Genomic DNA, 24,483 nt, shown 5'->3' with positions numbered 1-24,483 from the left:
GATCTGATGAATGTCAGGTGGTGCAGGTGTGATGTAGGTTAGCATCAATTCAATGGTCCACTGAGCGTTGACCTTTTCTCCAGTCAATCCATTGTTAGGAAGAAATAATAACGTGTTATCTGCATACATGATTAGGCTGATATTCTCAGTCTAACACTGCCACAGCAACAATTTGATGTTGTGAATGCATGCAATTCCATTTCCGTGTTATAATATTATACTATTTTTTTTATAGCTTTGAATTGCAACGTCCTCGGTTTGAATCCGAGAATCATTTCCCTTCTCTCTCCCCTCATTTTCCTGCCGTCTCTCTACTGTCAGAATCTCTAATAAAGGCATAAAATTAGGGGTGGGGGAAAAAAATGTATGCAGCATAGTATCGCAGTATTTTGCATGGCAATATTGTATTGATACACTTATGTCAAGTATCAATCTTTTTATTATGACTATTAACCTCTTAACAATCCAACACTATTCTGTGTTTCAGAGGTTGTAGTGGGCTCAGTCTTAAAGCTAGAGTGAAGATACTGGTATCACATGAACCTATAACCTCAAGATATGTGAATGAAAACTCTGAGATGAACAGAGTGAAAACAGTATCTTAATAGATAAAACAGATGTTGACAAACTGCATAATTTGCAGTTGAAAAAAGGTAATAAATCACAATATATCTGATTGCAAAATGTTTAAAATCGCAATAAGATCGTATCATGACTTAAGTATCGTGATAATATTGTATCGTATGGCCTCTAGTGGTTCACACCCCTACATAAAATGCCTCGAAATATAAACATCTATCAATCCTTGATCATTTGTGTATAGTATATCAATCTGAATGAAGATTAACTATTTCTTTTTGATAAACAATGTTTTCTATTCTTTGTTTGCGAGACCTCCTTATGGCACAGGTTGTACATAGCGGTGTGACACACGTATGACTGCAGAGGAGGACTTTGTTGCTGAAGTCATGATGAATGTTGGGAACTTCTGATCATTTTAATGATTACTTTTGGCCGCAGCATGACAACACATGGTTTGATTTAGTTAAGAGAGATTCCAAAACATAAACTGTAATGACAACCTCCATCATCCATCCTTAGTGAGAGCCTTCTATCCCATCTGAAATCCACGCATCCAATCCAGGTTTTGTGCCTTCAGGGTTTGGCCGCATGGATAGGAGTGAAAATTAGCAGGATTTCTAATTTACATATTTATTAAACTGAAACAGGAGAGATATCAATGAAACCATCTGTACATGCCTGAGAGGAGGAGATCTTATCAGCCAGAATAGCTGAACATGTCAAGTGTAAGAAAAACATCTGCCATGGGTACATCATCATGCCAGGTGATGGATAAGAGATAGATTAGCCTCAGAGAGGGCTGTGCTAGTAGTAGGTGAGAGCTGTGTCACAGGCTGCAGGTGTGCTGGAGGTAATAAGTTGATAATTAGCAAGTAACCTATTAAATAATGTTTATAATAAAGTAATTTTCGATACATTTTGAGGTAAATATTGGGGAAATTCGGCAGTAATTCCAAAGAAATTTTAAAATAGGTGACTTAATTAACAACTAATTTCCATGAAATTTGTGGACCTGTAAAATGAAGTGTTACAAATATAAATTAAAGGGCCACTGATGGAACTATATAGTAAAATGTCAGCTAGTGGAGAGCAGCATAAAGTCTAATGCAGCTACTTGAGCTAATTTTAGCTCATACTTAATTGTTTCAATTATGAACCTTCCTCTGCTTCTTCTCTCAGCGTTCACCCACATGTCTCCATATGTGGCCCAGTTTAAAAGTGGCCTATATTCCCTAAAGGACCAGAGTTAAAGGGGCAGTGTCGGGGTTATTTAAAGGGATATTGTTTCAACATTTAGTGCAGCAGGAGAACAAGGCTGCTCTGTCAGTATTACTTTTTGTGGGTGCGTTTGTTTATGAATGAGTGAGCATTCACTTGTGTGTGACGGAGCGAGTGACTGCAGGATTACTGAGTGTATGCACACACCTTGTTGAGCACTTGCTTTATCCTGCAGTGAGCTCTGTTGAGCTTTTAGAAATATTGATTCCTCGACTGGCTGTCAGCGCCGCTAACTTCTGTGGCAAATATTTTGCTGTAACTGCTTCAAAATAAAAGCCACCCAGTTGTTTAGCCAGATGAACGGCAGGAAATGTTTGTTTCGCATTAGCAGTAACGGGAACAGAGCGTTCTTCAATGTTTTAGTTCGTTTCCTGCTAGGATGAACCAAAATGTCCAGTGTGAAAAATGCATTTTATGCCCCCATATCCGTAACATCCCTCCAGCTCACTGCAAACTCACACACACAGTTTCAACACATGAGGAGTTCTTCATGTGTCATGTGCTTCTGTTATTTTACTCACCATCTGTACAGTCTGTCTACCCTCTGTGTGTGTGTTTACTCCACATGGTTTCATTAGACAGCTGCATGTGTCCCAGACGTTCACCACAGAACACGCTTGACCTCCTAAACACACTCACACACCATGAGATAATGCACGCGTGAGGGTGTGAATGTCACCTAAAGTTGACTTGTTTGACGTATTTAAAGAATATTGCGGATCCGATACACATCAACAGTGATTCCCATGACTCATACCTACAATATAGTCCTGTACAAACCTTCGACTTGGCCTGTTTACTCTCTTTCATCCCTACACCTCTCTTCCTCACCCTCACTCTACTTATTTCATCTACAGTGACACTACCACCAGCATTGAAGCTTGTAGTAGTGTCATTAAGCCAAATATATACAATTTAAAGCTGACTATTACCTATCAAAATTCACATGATTCAACTGTTATCAGGCCATTAAATAGGTTTTATCAGTCACCATAGGCACCTTAGATGTGGGTCATTAGGGACCTACTATGCCTACTACATTGTAAAAGTGAAAGCGAAACTAAAAAGCAATGGCTTCTTTAGGTTTAGGCAACAAAACTAAAATTTCTTTAGGTTTTGGAAAAGACATTGAGTTTTGGCTTAAAATAACTATGTTTCAAAAGTGAAAGTGAAACTTTCCATCGCCCCCGACCTCCGCCCCATATGGAGTTTAACGCCGTCTATACTACAGTGCCTGACTTCTGCTTCTGCTCCTGTCATAATTACAGTCACTTGAGGTTGCTGTCGTCTTCTTTTATACCTTCTTTCGTTGATCTATCATGTGAATAGATGATGAAACCTAATATTGGGTGTAGTAGCCCCCTATTGACCCACATCTATGGTGCGACGATAACGCCTATTTAATGGCCTGATAACAGGCTAATCGGTGAACTATGCACTAAACCATTTGCCCTCTCGGCCTAATAAAGTCTAAACTAAACATTTATAATGTTTTATGCAAGTGCTGGTGCTAGGTAGGTAGCGTGCAAATTCCTCCATTGTTGATATTAAAACATATTGAAGTCAGCTCTATATTTATGATCCCAGCAGTTGTGTCTTTATTGTCGCTACTGGGCTGATTTAATCTGCTGTGACACTTCTGGCAGCTTTCGAAGAAGAGTTAAAGCTAATTTCCTGGAAAAAAACATGCAAATCTATTTTGGTATTTGTTGTTAATTAAATCGTTATTTCTGTTGCTGTGTCTGTCTGAGAAGCCTCCAAGCAGAGTTTACTTGTGTATTCAATTGGTTCCAACCAATCCATCTGTGTGTGTGTGCTTTTGTACTGTTTTGTGCATGTTTGCTCAAGACCAGGGTGACTCATATTGTATGTGTATGTGTGTGTTAAGACCAGTGAAATCAGAGCACCATGCTGTCCCAGGCTCCCAGAACATCCTCTCTCAGCTCAGTGACTCATCTCATCCACACTGAGGATGAATCTATCAGTGCTGTTTCCCATTGACTGGCTCGTCATGCCATCAACACAGACTGGACTGTCTGACTGGTGGTTTCTGACTCAGACAGATTTGAAAGAGAGAGTCAGTTGATTAGTCGATAGACATAAAATTAATCTGGAGCCATTCTGATAATGGTTTGAGTCATTTTTTCAAGCATTTTCTTTCTTGTTCCAACATCTCCAGTGGGAAGATTTGCTGCTTTTCTTTGTTTCATACCATTGTAAACTGATATATGAGTCAATCTGAAGAAGTCCCTTTAGACTTTACAGACAGAGTATCTTTTTCCAGGTCTGAAGAATGAATATGAACAGTCATCAGTCTTGCAGAAACCTGAATTTATCACTCACATTGATAGATTATTATTCCAGAAATGCTAACTGTACTCATGTATCTCCAGCTTTTCTTGAGCTAAGAAAAACAGCCATGTTGTCAGCTTTGTGTGAGAAGGAAGTTTGAGTTTTAAATGCTTTATTTAGCTTAAGAAATAGGAAATTGTCTCACCCACAAAGGTAAAACTGAAAAATTCAAAGAGACACATGAAAAGTACCACAATGACTTTTCTTTGGTGCCATGGGAAACTGTTATTTCACTGAATAAAATACTATTTCTGTCTCCTTGTTTTCCAGCCTTTCTCAGGTGACCAGATGGACGACTTCAGCAGCGAATTATTCAGCAGTTTCTTCGACGACCATCTATTAGAGCGGCCCCTCCTGGCAGACAGACCTTCACCTCTACACATGGACATGGAGGACAGCAGCCCAGGTCTTTTTATTATGAAAAGTTCATTATTAAAGGAGTATACATGCCACTTTCCTCACAATGTAAGAATCGGACCACAGTGCTCGTTCGTTCCAATAACAGTTATTGCCAATTTAACGATAACAATCTCACAGCAGGTAAATGTTGGTTGGTGGAACCCTTCCCAGTAACCAACCACTGTGCTTTTAGGCCCAAAAATACCAAAGTGTCCCTCTCCGTAACTAATAGTCACATTTGGACGACCTCGTTCACCCGGATAACCTCCAGCCAGTTGTTCCACTCAGCAGCCAACGTCTGCAGAAAAGACCCCGATCGTATTATTTGGTTGGATTGAAAAAGTCAAAACTCTGGCTCCCCAAACAGTTCAAATTCCACCATATGAGAGCCAGTTCCTCTTGCCAAAGTCTGTGTCTTCCAAAACTCCTGCTGCTTAACCAGACGGAGGACACACAGGACTTCTACCCCTCACCTAGCAGGTGCTGGGTCTGTGAAGATAGAGGCACCAAGTTGTTGGTTCAGGCTACAGCTGGCTGATCTACTAGGTTGACACTCACTTGCAAACTAAGCTGCACAAACAGGCCTTGGTACTCAGAGTTACTGTACTGTAGGTTTCTTTCAGTCTGTTGAAGCTGTCAGATGGATCAGCCTTGCAGCTATACATGTCACACGCATCACTTGAGACAAGTCAAGTCCCTGTCAGGCGTTGCCATGGTTACTAAGACTTCAACAAAATGATTGGAGGAAGGGATAAAAAACACTTTTATGTTTTAGGAGATGATAAATAAAATTAAAAAATCGCATTTATGAATAAAGCCGTGAGGAACATTTACATAACGTACACCTCTGAATGTCTGAATAACAAAAAGCCACTTAAAGTTACTATAAGGAACTTTCATTTTGTGTTGATTTTGGCGGTCCCTGTGGACAAAAGCGTGGAGGCCCACGCTGGAGTCTGAGCTGAAAGAGTTTCTGGTGAACCTGCATGATGATGACAAGCATTAAGAATAACTATATAGAAATAGCCAATCTTCTTACTTATGGTCTCTTTCACTTATGTAGGTCTTCAAATTGAGACTGTTTCCTAATCAGTTAACGGTTCCTCGTAGTAACTTTAAACAGATTGATGAAGGCATCAATGTTTTTCCATGACTGAAAAGAGCTTTTGAATTCTCACAGATATTCAAGCAGAGCACAGCTACTCTCTAAGCGAAGACTCCGCCCCCCAGAGCCCGGCCCTGTCAATCAAAATGGACCACGAGTCTGGTAGGTCATGCTTTAAAATTAAAACAACCTCATCATGCTACCTGGGAACATGCACACTCTGCTGCTGATGTTTAGTCTGCTTCTTTATCATGCTGGCTGTCCTCCCCCCGGCTATCTGGTATGATGTAACGCTTAACATGCAGTTTGACCCCGTCTGTCAAATAGTATACTCTCTGATTGGCTGAAACCGCCGTCTGTCATATAATATGTGCGATGATTGGCTTAATCTGTTAACTATCATATTTTATGTAAGAGGTGCATGTAGTAGCAAGTGTCGACTGCAGCGCCGTATCAAAATATTTTGCATAATTCTTTATGACTCATCCTCCTCATTATCTCCTCCTGTCTGTCTCACTCTGTCTGTACCTGTCTGTCTCACTCTGTCTGTCTGTCTGTCTGTCTGCATGCTGTCTGCTCTCCGTTTGTCCAGGGGATCCTGCTGTCTGAGCAGCAGGATCCCAGTCTGAGCAGTTTTCCTCCAGCTAAGCCCTGCCCACCTAACAGACACACACACACACACACACGCACACACATGGACTCACACAACGCTATGACAAGCATATGGTTTTGAGTCTGCAGCTTTAGCCGAAGCCAGCGGAAACTCTCTTTCTCTCTTCTGTCTGTCAGGTTATCTCTCTCTCTCTCTATCCCTCTCTCTCCTGTTTTCTCTCTTTCTCCTTTAATCCAATTAAATCCACTTTATTGATATGGATATCAGATTACCTGGGCTGCCAAAATACCACATTGAGCACAAAAAAAAGTCTTAAAAACACACATCTAAAAGCTAACGTCAGACTAAATACATTGAAAAATGTATTTAAAAAAACATTAGTTAGAATGTAAATGTGCACTCATGCCAAAGCAAACAGGATTTCCACAAAAAAACTAAAATGACACATTAAACCACTAACCATCAACATAATAGATTACCTCATCAAACAAAACGTTTCGACGGCTTTGATTTCAAGGTAGTTTATATGCACTTTTCTCCTTCATTGCCTCCATCTGTAGCTGCATAACTGTCGTCTCAAGCTCACATGTGGAACACACACACACACACTGACATATCGTATGTATTTAAATCTACTCCAGCCTATTTGATATTGAACTTAATCCAAAAATGCATTTCACAACCTGCATCTGATCCAGAAAGCCTGACAGAAAGCTTAGTTATACTTTCCACACCATGTTACATCTCTACTTTGGTTTCATGAGCTTCATTTATTTCACATTTGAGAGAGGTGAAAAGTTCTAAAGAGAAGTTAAGGACACACTTCTGTCATGATAACATTTTCTAATTGAGGATTGATACAAAACAGATACACAGTGAATATATAGTTGTTAATCTACTTTACTGGTATATAGAGACTTCCTGGTTGTCCTACAATAATACGTCATCCCTGGAGCGCTCTATTATCCTGTGATTTAATTATTATGACTTCCTGGGAAGATATCACTCTTTTCCCCAGATCTCTCGCCATAAATTAAGCTTTTTAGATTACGATTTTAAACCAATAAAAAAAAAAGATATTTAATCAACAAATTGGATTTTCATACTTGTTCGATTTTGTGTCAACATTTTTCCGTATCTTCTGCGCTTGACGCTCCACCTGTTGAATGCTGCTCTGCTCTCTGATTTGAGGATGTTTTCATTTCCAGATTTAGCACTCTGCTTTGTTCGCATTTCCTGTGAAACAGCTGGACCGTTAGCTGCCATTATGGCACGAAATGTATTTTGACAAAGACCGCTGCAGCTGAGAGATTGAACCAGTCACACGGTATCACCCTAATGATTGCATTTCAAGGTTGAACCTGGAAGTATTAGCTAAGATAGTTGGGTCGCACCTAGGGCTGACCCGAATGCATCGAAGCTTCGACCGTTGCCATGGTAATCAACCTCCAAATCAGCATTCTAATGCTTCGTTTTGTAGTAATAATAATGTACAAATCCCCAAATAGCCCATGAAATAAGGAATTATCCCACAACATTATTCATTATTCATATTCAACGTTAATTCATATTATTATTGTTATTATTCTCAGACAGATATCACTGTTTGTTGTGTGTAGAGGTGCGTTTGTGTACAGTAGTGTGGCAGTGGCACTGGAAACGATGGAGATGGAGACAGACAGACAGAAATACATGTCAACGTGATGAGGTTTGGAGAACTTTCAGTACATGTACGATATATGCTAACAGCACATATGCTGTTAAAAGTCAGCAGGTTCTGGCAAGAATTGCCCATAAATAGTGGGATCTCAGTTTGGTATTCAACCCTAATCTCCAGTGGAACATTGTGTAGGCTTGAGAAGAACAGCCTGCCAGAGGATCCTTGTGCACTTTGTGCATTTTGTGCATTTTCATGGATCTTTTCTCAGCATCCAGTCAGAGCAGCTCAATAGAGGCGCTGTTTGTTTCGTCTTGATGAGTCAGGTTCATTAGCCACCTGGGGATGTCAGAAGTTGTTGACCTTTTAAGTTTGGTCTGAATGGAGGAATTTGTGGATTTGTTCTCCTGTACAACAACAACGTCTCACCTTCTCTCTCTCTCTCTCTCCGTCTCTCAGCCTGTGGTCTCAGTTCTCGCTGCTCTCATCCAGCCAAGGAGACGCTGTGCGTTTTACTGCAGCGTCCTACCGCGCTGCTCCATCTATTGGGTTTAATACTCCTGCCGTCCCGCCGAGATCAAACACGGTCGCCACCTCTCCTCCGTTAACCCCCTGCGTCTGCCAGGAGCCTTTGGTCATTAGCCATCACTCTATGATAGGATGTCTTACCTGGGTTTATAGCCACACAGGCAGACTGTCTTTTATTAACAGCCTCCAATAAAGTAGTGAGGGGGAGAGGATCAGGTTCTACTCTATTACTTTCATCCACAGCATCTTATACATTTACTTAACAAAGGACCAGAATACAAATATGTGTCCTCTACAATAGAAAATTCTTCTTGTTGTACCTGTGTTAGCTTATGGAAAACTACTCTGTCAGCTCCAATCCATATAATGACATGGAAATGATTCTTTAGTGAGTACACCTCATAGTGTTATATTCATGAAGAGCTGCTCTGGTAATGTCAAGGACAAAGAAAACAACAGCATTATGAACAAAAGAAATATTCTTCCAAACTTTCCCCCCCCAACCAAAACGTACAGGACAACCTTCCTATACAGCTTCTGGTATTCATTAAGAAATGGTGGTGGAGGGCTTCCAATCAGGTCCTGGCTTAACAAGGGCAGCAGGCTTAACGAGGCTCAGACTAGCAGCAGGACCGGCCTCATTAGGAGAGGATGTGGGGAATATCCACCCCAAAACTCAATTCACATTTTACTCCGAACTTATTTTAATATGTAATCAGTGACTTTCCTGAAAGATGCTGATCAGTGCTCAGGTTGCTGAAGAGGTTTTGTCGGGTCGACATTTTGGTCCATATAACGATATCTTGACAACTGGTAGCGAGGACGCCATGAGAACAGTCGATGACGTGTCTCAGCTGCTCGCTCATTAAATCATATCATGATTTTATTAGCTGCAGCTGTGTTTTCCATGCTGCGATACATGTCCCTTAAGCAAATTCAACATGTTACACACTTGTAACAGTTTCCATCACCGTATTTGAATTCTGGTTAGTTTTGGTTGTCAGTAGATTGAAAAGGTTTATAGCCTGCCAACCTGTTAATCAACAGAACAAAAACTATTTTGATAATTGATTAATCGCGCAGGTAAATTGTCAAGCAAAGAAATGCTAAACGTTCCTTAGTTGCAGCTTCTCAAATGGGAGGATTTGCTGCTTTTCTCTGTTTTTATATGATTGTAAACTGAATATATTTGTAGAGCTGCAACGATTAATCGATTAATTGTCAACTGTCTCTGATTCCAGCTTCTTAAATGTGAATATTTTCTGGTTTCTTTACTCCTCTATGACAGCAAACTGTCAATATCTTTACATTGTGGACCAAACAAGACATTTGAGGACATCATCTCGGGCTTTGGGAAACACTGATGGACATTTTTCACCATTTTCTGGCATTGTATTGACCAAACAACTAATCGATTAATCTAGAAAATAAACGACAATGAAAATAACTGTTAGTTGCGTCCCTATATATTTGAGTTGTGGACTGTAGATCGGACAAAGCAAGACATTTGAAGGCGTAGCCGAAGGCTTTAGGAAATTAGAATTGTCATTTTCCACTATTTTCTGACATTTCATAGACCAAACAAATCACAGTACATTTATGTTCTACCTACTGATCCACGAACTGAGCTGAAACAAACACCACAAATAGTAATGAAGTCCTAATCCAACGGGCTAATGGGCAGATTGCAATGATGTTTACCGACTCTTTTGATTTGAACAGTATTATTGACTTTTGGCTTCATGTTTGTCTGAGACAGCAGAAAGAAGGGATTAGTTTTTAGGATGGACTCTCTCTGAGCTGATCCCCGCCGTAGTGATGGACAGGATAAAGCTCACTCACCTCCGTCCCCCTCTGCTTCCACCCAGCACACTCAGCTTGTAAACTTCAGAGCATTTTACCAGCAGACATGTTGCTAGGAGACCAGGAGGTGATTAAAATGACAGACACACACACACACACACACAGCAGCAGCAGCGCTTGTCTTATTAAACTGCTACTGCTCTCTTTCCATACACCATGGGAGCTTTTTGGCTGTGTGTGTGTTGTGACAAACATCAAAGTGTCTCATGTCTTATTCTAAAGTAAAAAAAAAATGCTGACTCAATGAAAAACACTCCTCCTTCTCTATTTGCCTCTAAATATTTATGGTTTCTTTTCAATTTAAAGTTTAATGTAAAGCTTTCATATAGACTGTTTGGTGGACTTTTTCCTAACGAGGTTGCCTTCTATCAGTGCCTAATCAGCTCTCGCCTTTGAAAGGGCCTTAATTGAAAGCATACATAGTTAACCTTCAACTCTAGTACACCCATCAGTATAAGCTCTTTCTGTGTGGACAAGAAGTGCGCAAATAATTTGTATTTAGCGCATACAAACACCGTAGCAACATGTCCACAGACAGAAGTTGGACAGTACTGTATGTACGACTGATTTAATGAGACACAAATAAGACAGAAGTGCTAATAAACAGTATGTTATTGCAGCTTTTTTTGACCGTTGATGCCGACTTCAGGGAGCGTTCCAGTTGAAATTTCCAACTGGGAACTTTGAAATTCAGACTTTAGTAGTACAGGCTTTCCGTTATAAATTAAAAATCCCAAAACCAATCCGAGATTTTCTCATATTTATCAAAGTTCAACCAGAGACACTAGAAGACATTAAACACCTGTCCCCTCAGGTTGACTGGCACCTCTTCTCATGACGAGTAAACTGATCTTCTGATGTGTAAAATGGTTGGAATGCTCCTTTAAACCATTTTGGAAAAGTCGCCAGGATAGAAATGTCTAAATATATTATTAATTTGGGCCAGATATATAGAGTTTGTCCGTGATATTTGCCCTTATTATGTGATGATTTGATGGTGTTTATGCTCAACTTTTGATTGACTGGTGTGAAAAGTCAATGAGTTTTAAGTTTTTAGCAACTCTTCTGGTTGTCACTGATGAATTGTGAGGATGTTTGTGAGCTGTGGGTCGTCAGAGGTCATTTGTCTGGTGCAGACAGGGAGGCACTTGTGTCCCTAAAAATACTCTCTGCAGCTCACAGTAGACTAAACTCTGGCGTACCTGTGAGATGCACATAATACATATATAATATCCTCATTGTGTTTTGGGGAACCACCTTTAAAATTGCACTCCATCCTCATCGTTGGGTCACTCAATTATGCATATTTTCCACCGTGTTTAAAGGCAGCAATGGTTTTCTTTTTCTCAGGAAGGCCACTGAAGACGAGTTGTCGGTTCAGCCCATCTTTTATTTCAGGGTAGAAACACACGTTGGAGACAAATTATGCACCACAGTTGCCAGAGCGACGTCGTCCAGCAGTCTGTAATCACCAGTTTTCGTCAGGAAGTGCTCAAATGTTTTGGGGAAGCTCTTTAAAAGTGTGATTTATAAGCCACCAGTAACTTCCCGTTGGAAGACCTCCCTGAAGAGGAATATAGTTAGGTTTACTTTTTTAACTTGCTCCGAAAATGCTGCTTTTTGAAAAGGTTGAGGAGTTTTCTAGACAAGAACATGTGATATTTCATATATTTTATATCATTTGTATTTATATGATAGTTCCTGATCTTGCCAACAAAAATGTCTTAATAAATGTTGATGTTTTGTTTTTCCCCTCAGAATTTGAATGGAGCTTCAGTCAGGACCTGTCGGCCATCCTGGTGAAACAAGAGGAGCCTGACATGGGTCAAAGGTTAGATCCTCAGCCTCTGGAAGGCCCGCCTCTCATATTAAGCCCTGCCCCCCCACACAGGTCGCCATGGAGACACACGGTTAGCATCCATCAGACACGCTGAGACGCTACAAATTGTTATTGTTGTTGACCGGTTACTTCATTAGCGGTATTGTTGTTCATGTGTTTGTGCAGGAGCCCAGTCCCGACAGTGTGAAGCCAGTCGCCATAAAAGATGAACCCAGAGAGGTCGGACAGTACCTCAGCCTGCCCAGCGGTACACAAACACACATACACATCACTATTCAGTTCACAAATGATTGCAATTTCTGTCCAAGAAGTTGTCAGTGGTCAAAGAAAATGTCTCACCGGCCTCCTCTCCTTCCAGACGATGCCCTCCAGCTCCCGCCCACCCCTCCCAGCAGTAACCACGGCGACAGCGACGGCTCCCTCCCTCCCTCCTCCCCGCACCTCCCTTTACCACCGTCTTCCCCTCAACCACAGCAGAGGCCAGGAGGTCGCGCCTCCTCCTCTTCCTCCTCCTCCTCCTCTTCCACGGCCATCTCTTCTTCACCTCTCCTCACTGCACCACATGTGAGTAACTCCTCAATCTTTCCGTCCGTCTTTCCCCCCCCCATACTGATTCAATACAAATAGTTGAATGAACTATAAATAATATATAGTGAGGTCTGGTCATTGTCTGTCTGATTCAGCAGCTTTTCTGAATCACACTTGTTTAAATGCCACAATATAAATGTCTCAGGACCACATGTTCAACGTCAGCAGAATTGTTTGATTTGGTCATGACGCATCTGAACCGCTGTGAAATCACAGCAAGGAGTCGGCGTCTTGTTCAATATGGTTCAAAGGAAAAGCTGCTGAGTCAATTGCTTGCAGGCTTTATTTTTAACATAAATTGTTGATAATGGTTGTAAATATTAGAGGTAGACCGATCAATCGGTTTGGCTGATTAATCGGCAACGAAAGGATGTTTTAGTAAATATATTGTGCTCCTTTGCTTTGTGGTGCAGAAGCTGCAGGGTTCAGGACCCCTCTTGCTGACAGAAGAAGAGAAGAGGACCTTGGTTGCCGAGGGTTACCCGGTACCTAACAAACTTCCTCTCACCAAGAGTGAGGAGAAGGCACTGAAGAGGGTCCGACGGAAGATTAAAAATAAGGTAAACGCGTAAACCTTTCATTGTGTTTGTGATCGGAACATCTGACTCACCCAAAAACTCAACTACTTACTTCTATTGTGAGACAAGAAGTCAAAACCTTATATACTTTACACTCTGTTTTACAAACTGTTACACCTCTGTGTGTATATATATACATCTCTATACATTCCTGTTTCAACCTCTGTATACATATATTACTTCTCATCATGCATATACATACTACATCCTGTTTACATTCAGTTTGCCCATCTGGAATACTGTCATCAACTAAATTACACATTTATATTACTATTTTATATTTACTTGTGTTTATATTTGTTTTAACTGCACTATTTTATGCCTTAGATAATCATTTTGTTTTTACATTTACTTGTGTGATTTCCCCTTTTATTTATACATATTTTATGAGCATAGCTGAAGGGAATCTGAGACCAAAGACTTTCATTGCCAATGACAAATAAAGAACCTTGAAAATGACGCTGAAACATAAATATAATTGATGAACAACAAGTATTTTGGCTGCAAATCAGCTCCGTCTTTAAAAAAGTCTTTGCATCTTGCTGATGTTTGTCTGTTTTTCTTTGCAGATCTCAGCTCAGGAGAGTCGGAGGAAGAAGAAAGAGTATGTGGAATGTCTGGAGAAGAAGTAAGGCTTGGAAAAAATCCTTGTCCCCATGTTTCCATTCCTTTTCCACTCCTTTTTGGTTTACCTTTGTATCTGGCTGTCTTTTTTCCCTTTTTTTCCCTCATTATAGTCCCCTCAAATGGTATTAAATACACTATGTTACAGTATATATACACAGTATAAACCAGCCAGAAACAACTGAATGAAATTCTTGAATTTATTGAACAGTTTCCACAACAATTTTATCCTGCTGTTATTGGCATAGTGACAAAGTATTAAAGGGTAAAGATGGTGTTATTCTATAATCTTCTTACTGTCAACAAATCCTGTGAAAAGACCAAATGGAAGTTTCTTATCAAAATGCTCAGCAATCTCCAAAATCTGCATCATTTCCCTTTGACATTTCTCAGCGAAGCAGATTTCGTCTCATTGAATCCGAGCTAAATGATGGAATAAGTGTCGCACTGCTGAGTTATTACTGTTATTTCAACCAGTTTCACGCCAGTCCAACTGAGCGGCTCCACAGCAGCGTCTAAGCAATGAATGAGGAGCTTTTTCTTCCTCTTCTCCGAGCCGTCTAACAATGTATTTAAGAGTGTTGCATTTGGTCCAGAAAGCAGCCGTGTTGGCCAGTGAGGTTTCACCCCCCGCGTCGAATCTAACCAAAGGCCTTTTTTGACATTATTGTGTGCTTTTTATGTGCACAGAAAAAACATGAAAAATGCAACTGACAGAGAGAGAAATGTGTGTAATGCTAAAGTGAACCTGGCAGTAGGCAGTTTTGGTATTTAGAGCTGAGTGTGGTGACGGACACACGAGCTATGCAGGGGGATTAAACTGTTAGGATGTATTTCATCACTAAAAATTACCAGAAAAACTCCTTCCTCTCTTCTTTCCTTTGTTATTCCATCCGTTCCCGGCTATGGCATGACTCCAGTAACCTGCTGAACACATGGGTCAGATTCCCTGACAGGGAGAGGGGAAGAGAGGTGAAGATATGGGCTCGCCTTTACGACACTTTCATAGCAGAAAGCACCCAGACGCGTTCATACAGGTGGTGACAAATTAATCCCGTTAGAGTAACTGAATCAACACTTTGACAACAGAGAAGAAAGAGGAGGTGTGTGAAATCAGAAATCCTTCTCTTTCTTTTGTGTTTGTTTCTTTTTTTTGGGGGCCTGAGGACAGGATTATTAAAGGATCCCCGCAGGAAGAAAACAGCAGGACTAACCTGCTAAAAGGAATGTGTATGAATGAGCCGTATTCAAACTGAGCACAGGAGGAGATCAGGAGGATTATGAGTAACACAGCAGAGGATTAACAAGATGTTTAGTTGATATTAGACATAGGATTACGGAAGAGAGAAGAGGGGATGGTATGAAGTAGGGCTGTGTATTGCCAAGAATCTGTCGATACATATCATGATACAGAGGTTATGATTCGATATGCAATGAAAAAAGAGGGCACCACATTTCTCAAGTAAATAGATGGTTCAGTTTCAGGTTCCCACTTTGCACATTTATAAAATCAGCTTTGATTAGTGATATTATTTCTGATCATATCATATAGAATAACGTGTTTTTTGTGTATAAAATAACTATAAGTTTCAAAGTGTCGTAAAAAAGTACAATATTTCCCTCTGAGATGTCGTATGTCAAAATTGTACTTGAGTAAATGTACTTAGTTACATTTCACCACTTCCTATGAGCACATCTCTGGTAAACACAAGATTTAAAGTGGTGCTTTTGTGTGATTCTTTGTGGAGAAACTCAGTTTTTACAGATCTGCCGATTAAATCAACTAATCAATTTGTTAGTGTTAGTCGACTACCAATTCCTATGGTCGAGGACGGCCCTAAATATCAGTTACCGAATCGGCAATGAAGCCGTGTGCGTTCTCAAATTGCGAAAAAATGTCAAATCTGAGCTAAGACGTTAACAAAAATCTGTCTGTCTGTGTTTGTTTGAATCAGGGTGGAGAGCTACACGTCAGAAAACAGCGACCTGTGGAGAAAAGTAGAAAACCTGGAGACCGCCAACAGGTGAGCATCACACACACACACACACACACACACACACACACACATTAGTGTTGTCTTCCTGTCGTGTCTCTGAACAGACTGAAGCTGTTGTGATCTGGCTCCAAACACTACACTTGTAATGATGTTTGGATTATCGTCACTGAAAAATAGCAACACGTTTGCAAAGAATGAAGCTTGATAAGATGAGAGTTGATCCGTGTTGCAGCCGGGGCTCTTTGATCATTCTTGGAGAAATGTTGATTATTACAACTGCAAGCAGGAAAAGCTTAACTGAGCTGCAGTCATGCAGTCTTTCTATCTCTCACACTCTTTATATGCAGTGGGTTACACTCCGAGAATTATAGGAGTCTGAACAGAAATTTGTCTGAGTGTAGACTCACCCAGCTCCTCTGTTATTATAACAATATGAAACCAATCTGCTATAATCCAGGAGTGGGTGGGTGTGGTGGGGTAGAGGTCTGAGGGTTGAGAGGGGGGGTCTGTCTTTATGTCTGTCTGTCTGTCTGTCTGTGGCGGCCTCAGCCTGTCATTAAAGCTGCGAGCTAACGCTAGCTTTCATCATGGAAGGCAACCCCCTCCCTTCACCACCACCACACACACACTCACTGATGAATACGTTAAACCACCACACAGAGGAACAATGAGTTGGCACAAACTTGGGGAACACGAGTCAGCACGCTCGCTCTCTCATAAAGTCCAGAATATGTGCAAGGTCTAAAAAAAAAAAAAAAAAAAAAAAATTAAACGAATGAACTAAATTTAAGTTCCTAAAAATGCCCCAAAATGCAGTTATTAGTGGTCGTTTTGTTCTCCGTGCATGTCCACTTTGGTTCACACAGAACTGGGTTAGTTAGTTGTACAGAAATAAACTCCAAAAACTCTATGTATAAAACGTCTTGAATCCAACTTGACCAGACGCTCAAACATGGACTTTCCCAGAGATGTTTATTTCAAGATCAAGATCAAGATTGAAAATAAGTCGACGAAATTGCAGTTGCCCTCAAATGGTGCATTGTATTAAAAGACTACACGCATATTTATAGCGATAAAAAGTGCAGAATCTGAGCAATATAAGTATGAAAATATAAGAAATATGACTACAATACAATAAAATCAGGAGCTTTTGTCTTAGCCAGAGTCAGATTAATAATCATCTCCAGCACAAACACTGGAAGCAAAGGGGAGCAACTAGCTCCCCTAAAAGTACAATTTAATTTAATAAATGAATTAGAATTTTCCATTCTATAGCTGAATATTTACACTCACAGCCTTCACCGAGTCAACCAGCATGACCTCTGGGAGCACTGTGTATTTAAAGCAGCAATAACTTTAGCAGTAAATCACTGCGGTTTTACATCAAAGTCCCGTGTGAGTGACGCTGGTCAGCATCATCCCATCGAGGTTTATTATAGCTCAGTGTAATGCTACAGTCTGGTGCAATGTGTGACAGACACCAGCATGGGAACATTAGATAGACTTTTAGTTTGCCACCTGAGTCTCCGACTAACCAGTTTATTGTCTGGTTTCGTTTCTAACTTATTAAATGACTGACGTGCTGAGGGGCTGATTCACGGTTTGTTCAGCAGCAACCGGCTCTCTGTCTCCACTCAGTGGTCGGAGTGAGTCCTCACAGCCACTGACAGCTCATACCATCAGAACCCTGCTCTCCAGATCCCACTGATCACACTATATTCTACTGGTTTCACCGGTGTAGTCCGTCAAACTCGACTGCGCTCTTTACTCACTCTGGATAAGCGACAGCAGCAGTAAATCAGGTGGATAAAGTCGACTTTAAAGTACGAAAATATAGGAATTTAACTGCTATTACTTCCTCGAGGTGAGGAGGCCAGAAAATCCTCAACTAAACAACTTTTTCCTTGAGTCTTTTCTCCACCTATGAGGTGATTTACCGCTTCCTTTCTTGCTTTTTAACTTCTCTTCCTCTCTCGCCAGGTCTCTCCTACAGCAGCTCCAGAAGCTCCAATCGTTGGTTTCAGGGAAAGTTGTCGCCCGTTCTTGTAAAATGGCCTCAACTCAAACAGGGACATGCCTCATGGTAATTGTTATTGTTAATTAAAAAAAGTGACTTCAATGAATTCGGCTCTGTTTTCTAAGTGCTGAAGTTTCACGTTAACCCCTTGTTCTTGCTCTCTGTGTGCAGATGGTGGCCGTGTGTTTCGTCCTGGTGTTGGGCTCCTTCTCTCCCTGCCTCTCGCCCCTCTCCTTCCTCACTCACACCTCCTCTCTGCCCTCATCCTCCTCTTCCTCCTCTCAACCCTCCTCCTCCTCTCCTCCTCTTCCGTCAGCGGACCTCTACACCACCAGTCAGGGTAGGTCTGCAAATATCTCTCACCTATTATTACGTTTTTTATTGTACCCAGAAACTTTTCCCTTATGTGCTTTCCCTTTAGTTAACAGTGTAATACATTACCCAGAGTGCCTTTCAGCAACCCTAAGAGAAGGAGAATGAAGTTTAGTACTTTAGAGCAGGAGAAATGACAAACTGAGAGATGGCACATTTTTTTTAAAAGAAACTTGAAAATACAACTCTGTGTATTTATAATATCTAACAGCAAAAGTATGTTTCCAAAATAAAAGCACATGAAGTATCAGCTTTCACTCTCAGCTGCATTCCACTTCCCTTTAAATTCACTTCCTTTAACCACCTATGTTAAATACCACTCCTGTCTGCCAGAGAAACCATCCAACCAAAGTGGTAAACTCTGCCACAGACTGTACCCATCAGTCTGCCCTGCTACTGCCCCCTAGAGGCTGCCTTGATCACTACAATCTAAAAAATGACATAACCGACATGAGAATGAAAACCGGTGTGTGTGTTTGTGTGTTGCAGTCCGCTCCCGCAGCCTGCTCTTCTACAACGAAGGGGCTCCATTGGAGGAGAGTCCGGTGACATCAGAAGGGGAGCGGCTACAGGCAGAGGTTCACGTCCAGATGAGCCGATACACAGCTGACGCTCACAGCAACAACCAGACGACTGGGCCCGAGTCAGACCGGAGGTAGAACAATATATCTATGATCTATTTGTGTCAAAGAAGTGTTATTGTCTTCTCAGTATTAACAGAGTGGCTCCTCTTCTCCTCAGAGAAACAAAACCAGAAGGAGTCTCCGAGTTTGCCTGACACAGCCCGACCCATGACTTCTAACCTCTGACCCCCTAAAAAAGCCTGAAGATTCCTGAACTCAGCGGGCTTCATATCAACATCCAACTGGACCAAAATCTCAGACCACCATCATCCCTGTTAGTGATCCTCGAGACGAGACTTCCTCCCATCCTGCACGCCACATGGTGCTTCACCTCTCCGCTCAAACAGACTCTGCTACACCTGAATATACTTGATTTTGAAAGGGACCATCTTATTGAAACTTCTACTTTTATGCATTCAAATATCATATAGTTTTAAATATCCAACTCATCTATTCATATTTAGCTCAAACAATCATGAAGAATAGATAGATACATCAAAAAATAGGGCCTTATTTCAAAAGAAAGGCAGATATGAGCCACTTAAACTGTGATTAGCTGTGTAGCGTTGGGAAAGCAACATCCTTTTAGCAAGATTAAGCAAAGGGCTTTATGGGAAATGTGGTCTTAATGTTGAGAGAAACCCACCTTTTTAAGAACTCATGAACATAAATACACATATATGGATACTTGACGGACCTCCACTGTGGGAGTTTATGTTAGCACATGGTGCTTGTGTTTAACCTCCAAGGTACTCTAGATTTAGATTGAACCAATCACATACTGTACGTTGATAAAGGGCTGCAACTAACGATTAGATTTTTAAAAATTAGAAGAAGCTGGAACCAGAGATTTTGTTCTTGGTAACCGACTTAAGTCGTTAATTGATTATCAAAATTGTTGCTGATTAATTTTCTGTCAATCAACTCATCAAATAATCAGTTTCAGCTCTATGTTAATAACAGTATGTAATGAACACAAACTCATCCTTTTTAAAAGGGAAGCCGTGCCATTTTCAAAGTGCCTTCCACCTACTTAAGTCAAATGTGACCAACTTGGCCTTACACTTAGAATCCTGGAAACGTAACTCGAACTAGATTACTCATCGTTTCCTTTTACGTAATCATAAACTGGATCAATGTTCAGGATTTATCCGGGGGAAATATTTTACTTCACATGCCTGTGGATGTAAAAGCTTGTCAAAGTAACATATAATATGTTTTATTTTTTACACTTTTTAAATCCATCTCTGAAGTTAAAGTCAGTTTTTCACGTCCAAATTCTGCATATTTTTTGGGGGGAACCATATCTTCATATCAAGGGGTCCTGACAGAGGTTGGGAAACATGACATAAAAGTATTTTTATGGAATTAAAAATTGTATATGTAATATATTTGCAGCATCAAAAAAAGAGCATATTTAATTTGTGCAACAAAAAAAAGAATGTGTTTTTAAGGTTAGTTATTGTCTTGTTTTTTCAAATAATGTTTACAAAAAACACCAAAATACAACTTATAATATATTCTGAGCATCAAAAAAAGAGCATATTTATTTTATGCAAGAAAAAAAAAAAGGAATTGTATGTTGTGTTTTGCCATTTAGGATGATGAAGTTTTACATGATGGTGTGTCGTTTACATGCTGTTTCATGGAGTGTAAAACTTTGACATGTTTGTGTCTTAACTGTAATACAGTGTTTATGTTTCATTGCTGTCGCATGGAAACCTACGAGGGTCTTTTATTTGTTCCCTCATGATTTAATTAGTATTAATTAAACCTTTAAAAAGCAGATTTTTACCCTCAAGCTGACGTATCTGGACCTAAAACTTCATCACAAATCAACTGCAGAATTTAAAATAATTGACAATAATGTTTAATGTAGATATTTTTCTTCATAAATTCAACATTGATGCTAAATATGCTCATGCGACAGCAGTGTATGTTGTATTTATTCCTGTTTGTAGAAAGTATGTATATATTGATGAAGCCAATCAGGGGACTAATACATTCCAGGAAGTAAAACACCACTAGCTTTGTTATCGCCACGATTTGAAGGAACGCCGGGACATTTCCAATTACATTTTTTCACCACTATTCTGACTGTGAGAAAAAAAAACAATGCCATGGTATTCCTTCAAATTAAAAGCTTTTAATAACAGACATTTCACTGTCCCAATCCAACTCCTAGAGGAAATAATTACAATTCTGGGTTATGAAATACTCAGAAATCCTATTTTTTGACATTACAAGTAGCACAGATTTCCCGTTTTTCTTCTTCATCTCTGTATCGATTTCATTTTGTGTGTGTGTACACAAAAAAACATCATGTGACTGCAGCCCGTTGCACATCAACATCCCGTCATTCTCACCCACAACAGTCTTAATGCACCGGTGTACATAAATAATGACAACCTAATGTGCAGTTGTTGTAAATAAGGGCCTTGTTTTTGTATTGTGACATAGTCCGAGATTTTAACCTGTGGAATCACGTGGGAAAAGAAGGAAAAAAAATGGAGAAAATCATTGGATTTTTTGGGGGGAAGGAAGATGTAAAGTGGGGAGGGATTAAAAAAATAAAAGGGAGGGTTTTTCCACTTGTAAAGAAACCTTGATAACAGCAGCTGCACACAGTTTGAATAGCTGTAAAACAGCAGGGAGTGCTCGATTATTCCATGTTTGAGTGAGAATAATCAAGCATTTTCCAGTTATTTGAAATGTGTTTGGGTATTATGTTGTCTTGGTTTGTTGTATAGCGTCTTGCATGTTCCTCCATATACAACTATGTTATCTTAGTGTAGTCAGTAGAGTAGAAACCAGCAAAATATAAAAAATCTGCATCAGCACCACTGTGTCTGTGGACTTTCTTGCTTTAACTTTTATGTCATTTGTTCGGTCCCAGTCTTGATTTAGTCTTTTTCACCTCGACCAGGAGTTTAGCTGAAGTGTTTGAGTATGAGCTGCTTTCGGAGCTCCTCTGCCTGGCTGTCGCGGTCCTCGGGTCTCTGCTCGAGGCTCTCGGGCTGCTCCAGGGGGTCGGTTCTCTCCAGGGTCCAGGCGTCTAATCCGGACTGCAGGGAGGCGTTGTGGAGGACACAGCAGGCCAGCAGGATGGACGAACTCCTCTCTGGAGAATACTGAAGGACAGACGAGATAGTTGCTGCTCTGTTTGCTCTTTTTTTTTTTTTTTGACAGGGACAAGTTATCTTAGCATAGAGTACCTGTAGGTATCCTTTGGTGCCGTCCAAACATCTGAATCTGGTCTGGATGGCTCTGAAGGTTCTGTCCACTATCTCATGTGTAGCAGTGTGGGCCAGATTATACTGAAACTCCGCAGGGGACTCTGGGCAGTCGACCGGGGTCATCAACCACTTCCTCAGAGGGTAACGACGGTCACCTAGGAAACAGAAAACTTTATTCCTGGATCTTTTCAGGCTGAACAGAATGATGTCTGAAATCCGCGTCTCACCCAGCAGCCAGCCCTCCTCGGTGTCCAGCAGCTGTTTGTGGAGAGCAGATCTTTCCAGAACATCGGTGTCTCGGAGTCCTCCTGGCCAGTGTGTTTCTGCGCTGAGCAACAGTCCTCTGGCGTCACAAACCAGCTGGCAGCCCACAGAGTGAAACCCCTTCTTGTTCACGTATGACGAGTCTTCGCTGTTCGGGGCTTTGATGGTGACCTGGAGACGAAGGGATCAGTTAGGCTGTTGTCTGAGTATAAAGTATTAGAAAGTATTAATACAGTATAATATAGTAAACCTGAACACAGTCCAGCACCCCCAGAACTTCTGGGAATCCTGCCACCCTCTGAAACTGCTCTGTGCTGGAGGGATCTCTGTTTGGGAAACATTAATATTGCTGTTATTGTCATTTTTCTTCCTATTCTTAGTATTTTGTTTGTGTTCTGGTATCATACCTGTTGAACGTGATGAACTGGGGAGCTTTCTCCACCAGGGCCTTGGTCACGTTAGACACACATCTTGACATTGACGCCTGGCTGATGCCTATAGTGTCTCCCATAGATGTCTGGAATGAGCCAGATGTGTAGAAACCCAAAGCAGCCAACACCTGGACCTCCGGACTGATGGCTCTGGACCTCTGGGTACGTCTACAGAGAGCCTGAAACACATTCATAAACACATTTCAATCAATACTTAATTGCATGACATTATTCAAATACTGAGGATCAAGCACACACTCACCTCTCTGAGTAACTCCACCAGATACAGAATAAACTCTCTGGGGAAGCCAAATTGCGAGAGGAGGACAGTGTCTGGGACAGAGTCCAGGTCAAAGCGGTCCAGGGTCTTGTGGCCTCGACCGTGTAAGAGTAGATCACAGTCCAAGATGGCTATAGGGATTGCCATGCTTGCTGTGGGAAATAATACATTTACGTCAATAAATAAGTTGCATTCAATACAAGCTTCTTGGTATATTCTTATTTGACATTTATAGTGGTTTATTTCCATACTGTAAACATGCACAGAACATGATCAATAAACACAAATAAACATTATTTTAGAAAGTATTCTCTTTCACCTCCTTTATCATTATTTATTTACTTTATTTTTTAATTTATTCAGTATAATTCTTTGCCATTTATTATGATCATACATGTATACATTTGTATTATGCGACAGATTGTTTATTGCAAATGAATAATTATAATTCTCATGTGAAGAGTTGTCTTTTACAGGTTTCAATTGTTAAAAGTACAATACAAACATTGATAAAATAAAGAAAATCTTCTCTTTTGATATGCATGTTATAATATAATATACAGATTATAAAATAAGATAAGATAAGATATTCCTTTATAAGTGCAAAAAACAAGATGCATCAGCTAACAGTAAAAAAAAGTGTAACAAAATATGAACCATTTAAATACAAGGAAGTGTAAAAATAGGAGCAGTATATACAGTACTGACAATAAACAGACTATTAACAAAATTGCACAAGTGGAAAATTATATTGCACAGTGAGAATTACACCTGAGTAGTACTAATAGACAGTTGGTGTACAGTAAAGTGCAGTTCTTGTCAGTTTTTTGGTGTGTATGTGGTGTAATATGGAGATTATTACAGTTTCATTTATATTTAACCTTATTCCAGTGCTAATATAGGCCTTGCATGCTTAAAATTGTGAAGTGCTGACTTTCCAGCATGCAAAAACTCTCCTAAAACTAACATTAGTTATAACTGTATAACTGAATCAAGTCAAACCAGCATGCTAACTAGGATACTAGTACTAGCGTTTTAGCTTTCCTAATGTCTATTATGCGTGCTTGTGCTTATATAGACAACTCTACTAACACACGCAGCTGAATAACTGTGAATTAACATTAAAACATCCTTAATTTCACTTGCATTATTAAGATCAGAGCTCTTACCTTTAGAGAAGTCATGCAGCAGCAACCAAAACAAGCAGCTTGTGACGCACTTCCACAGGAAGTGACGTTATGCGTTTTTATTTATAA

General features: G+C 40.4%; 2 protein-coding genes across 2 annotated transcripts in view; one reads left to right on the top strand and one right to left on the bottom strand.

The window, feature by feature from the left end:
- The window catches only part of creb3l1 (cAMP responsive element binding protein 3-like 1), a 29,065-nt gene extending 7,209 nt beyond the window's left edge, over nucleotides 1–21,856 (top strand). The window contains exons 2-13 of the mRNA XM_074626754.1: nucleotides 4,483–4,618; nucleotides 5,792–5,878; nucleotides 12,136–12,287; nucleotides 12,383–12,464; nucleotides 12,576–12,781; nucleotides 13,219–13,365; nucleotides 13,953–14,011; nucleotides 15,963–16,031; nucleotides 17,985–18,087; nucleotides 18,193–18,361; nucleotides 18,883–19,048; nucleotides 19,135–21,856. Of these exons, the coding sequence (XP_074482855.1) occupies nucleotides 4,483–4,618; nucleotides 5,792–5,878; nucleotides 12,136–12,287; nucleotides 12,383–12,464; nucleotides 12,576–12,781; nucleotides 13,219–13,365; nucleotides 13,953–14,011; nucleotides 15,963–16,031; nucleotides 17,985–18,087; nucleotides 18,193–18,361; nucleotides 18,883–19,048; nucleotides 19,135–19,171 (1,413 nt within the window). The 3' untranslated portion in view covers nucleotides 19,172–21,856. The remainder of the gene's footprint in view (nucleotides 1–4,482; nucleotides 4,619–5,791; nucleotides 5,879–12,135; nucleotides 12,288–12,382; nucleotides 12,465–12,575; nucleotides 12,782–13,218; nucleotides 13,366–13,952; nucleotides 14,012–15,962; nucleotides 16,032–17,984; nucleotides 18,088–18,192; nucleotides 18,362–18,882; nucleotides 19,049–19,134) is intronic.
- Nucleotides 21,147–24,444, bottom strand: harbi1 (harbinger transposase derived 1). The gene is made up of 7 exons (XM_074626755.1): nucleotides 24,397–24,444; nucleotides 23,210–23,379; nucleotides 22,924–23,126; nucleotides 22,767–22,842; nucleotides 22,480–22,687; nucleotides 22,232–22,407; nucleotides 21,147–22,147 (listed from the first exon to the last, which is right to left on the bottom strand). The coding sequence occupies exons 2-7, from the start codon at nucleotides 23,372–23,374 to the stop codon at nucleotides 21,947–21,949; spliced, it is 1,029 nt and encodes a 342-aa protein (XP_074482856.1). The 5' UTR covers nucleotides 23,375–23,379; nucleotides 24,397–24,444; the 3' UTR covers nucleotides 21,147–21,946.
- Nucleotides 24,445–24,483: the final 39 nt, after the last annotated feature.

This window comes from Sebastes fasciatus, chromosome 24 (assembly GCF_043250625.1).
Source record: "Sebastes fasciatus isolate fSebFas1 chromosome 24, fSebFas1.pri, whole genome shotgun sequence".
NCBI classification, from domain to species: domain Eukaryota; kingdom Metazoa; phylum Chordata; class Actinopteri; order Perciformes; family Sebastidae; genus Sebastes; species Sebastes fasciatus.
The sequence above is the reverse complement of the archived record's forward strand: the minus strand, read 5'-3'. Positions and strand labels throughout refer to the sequence as shown.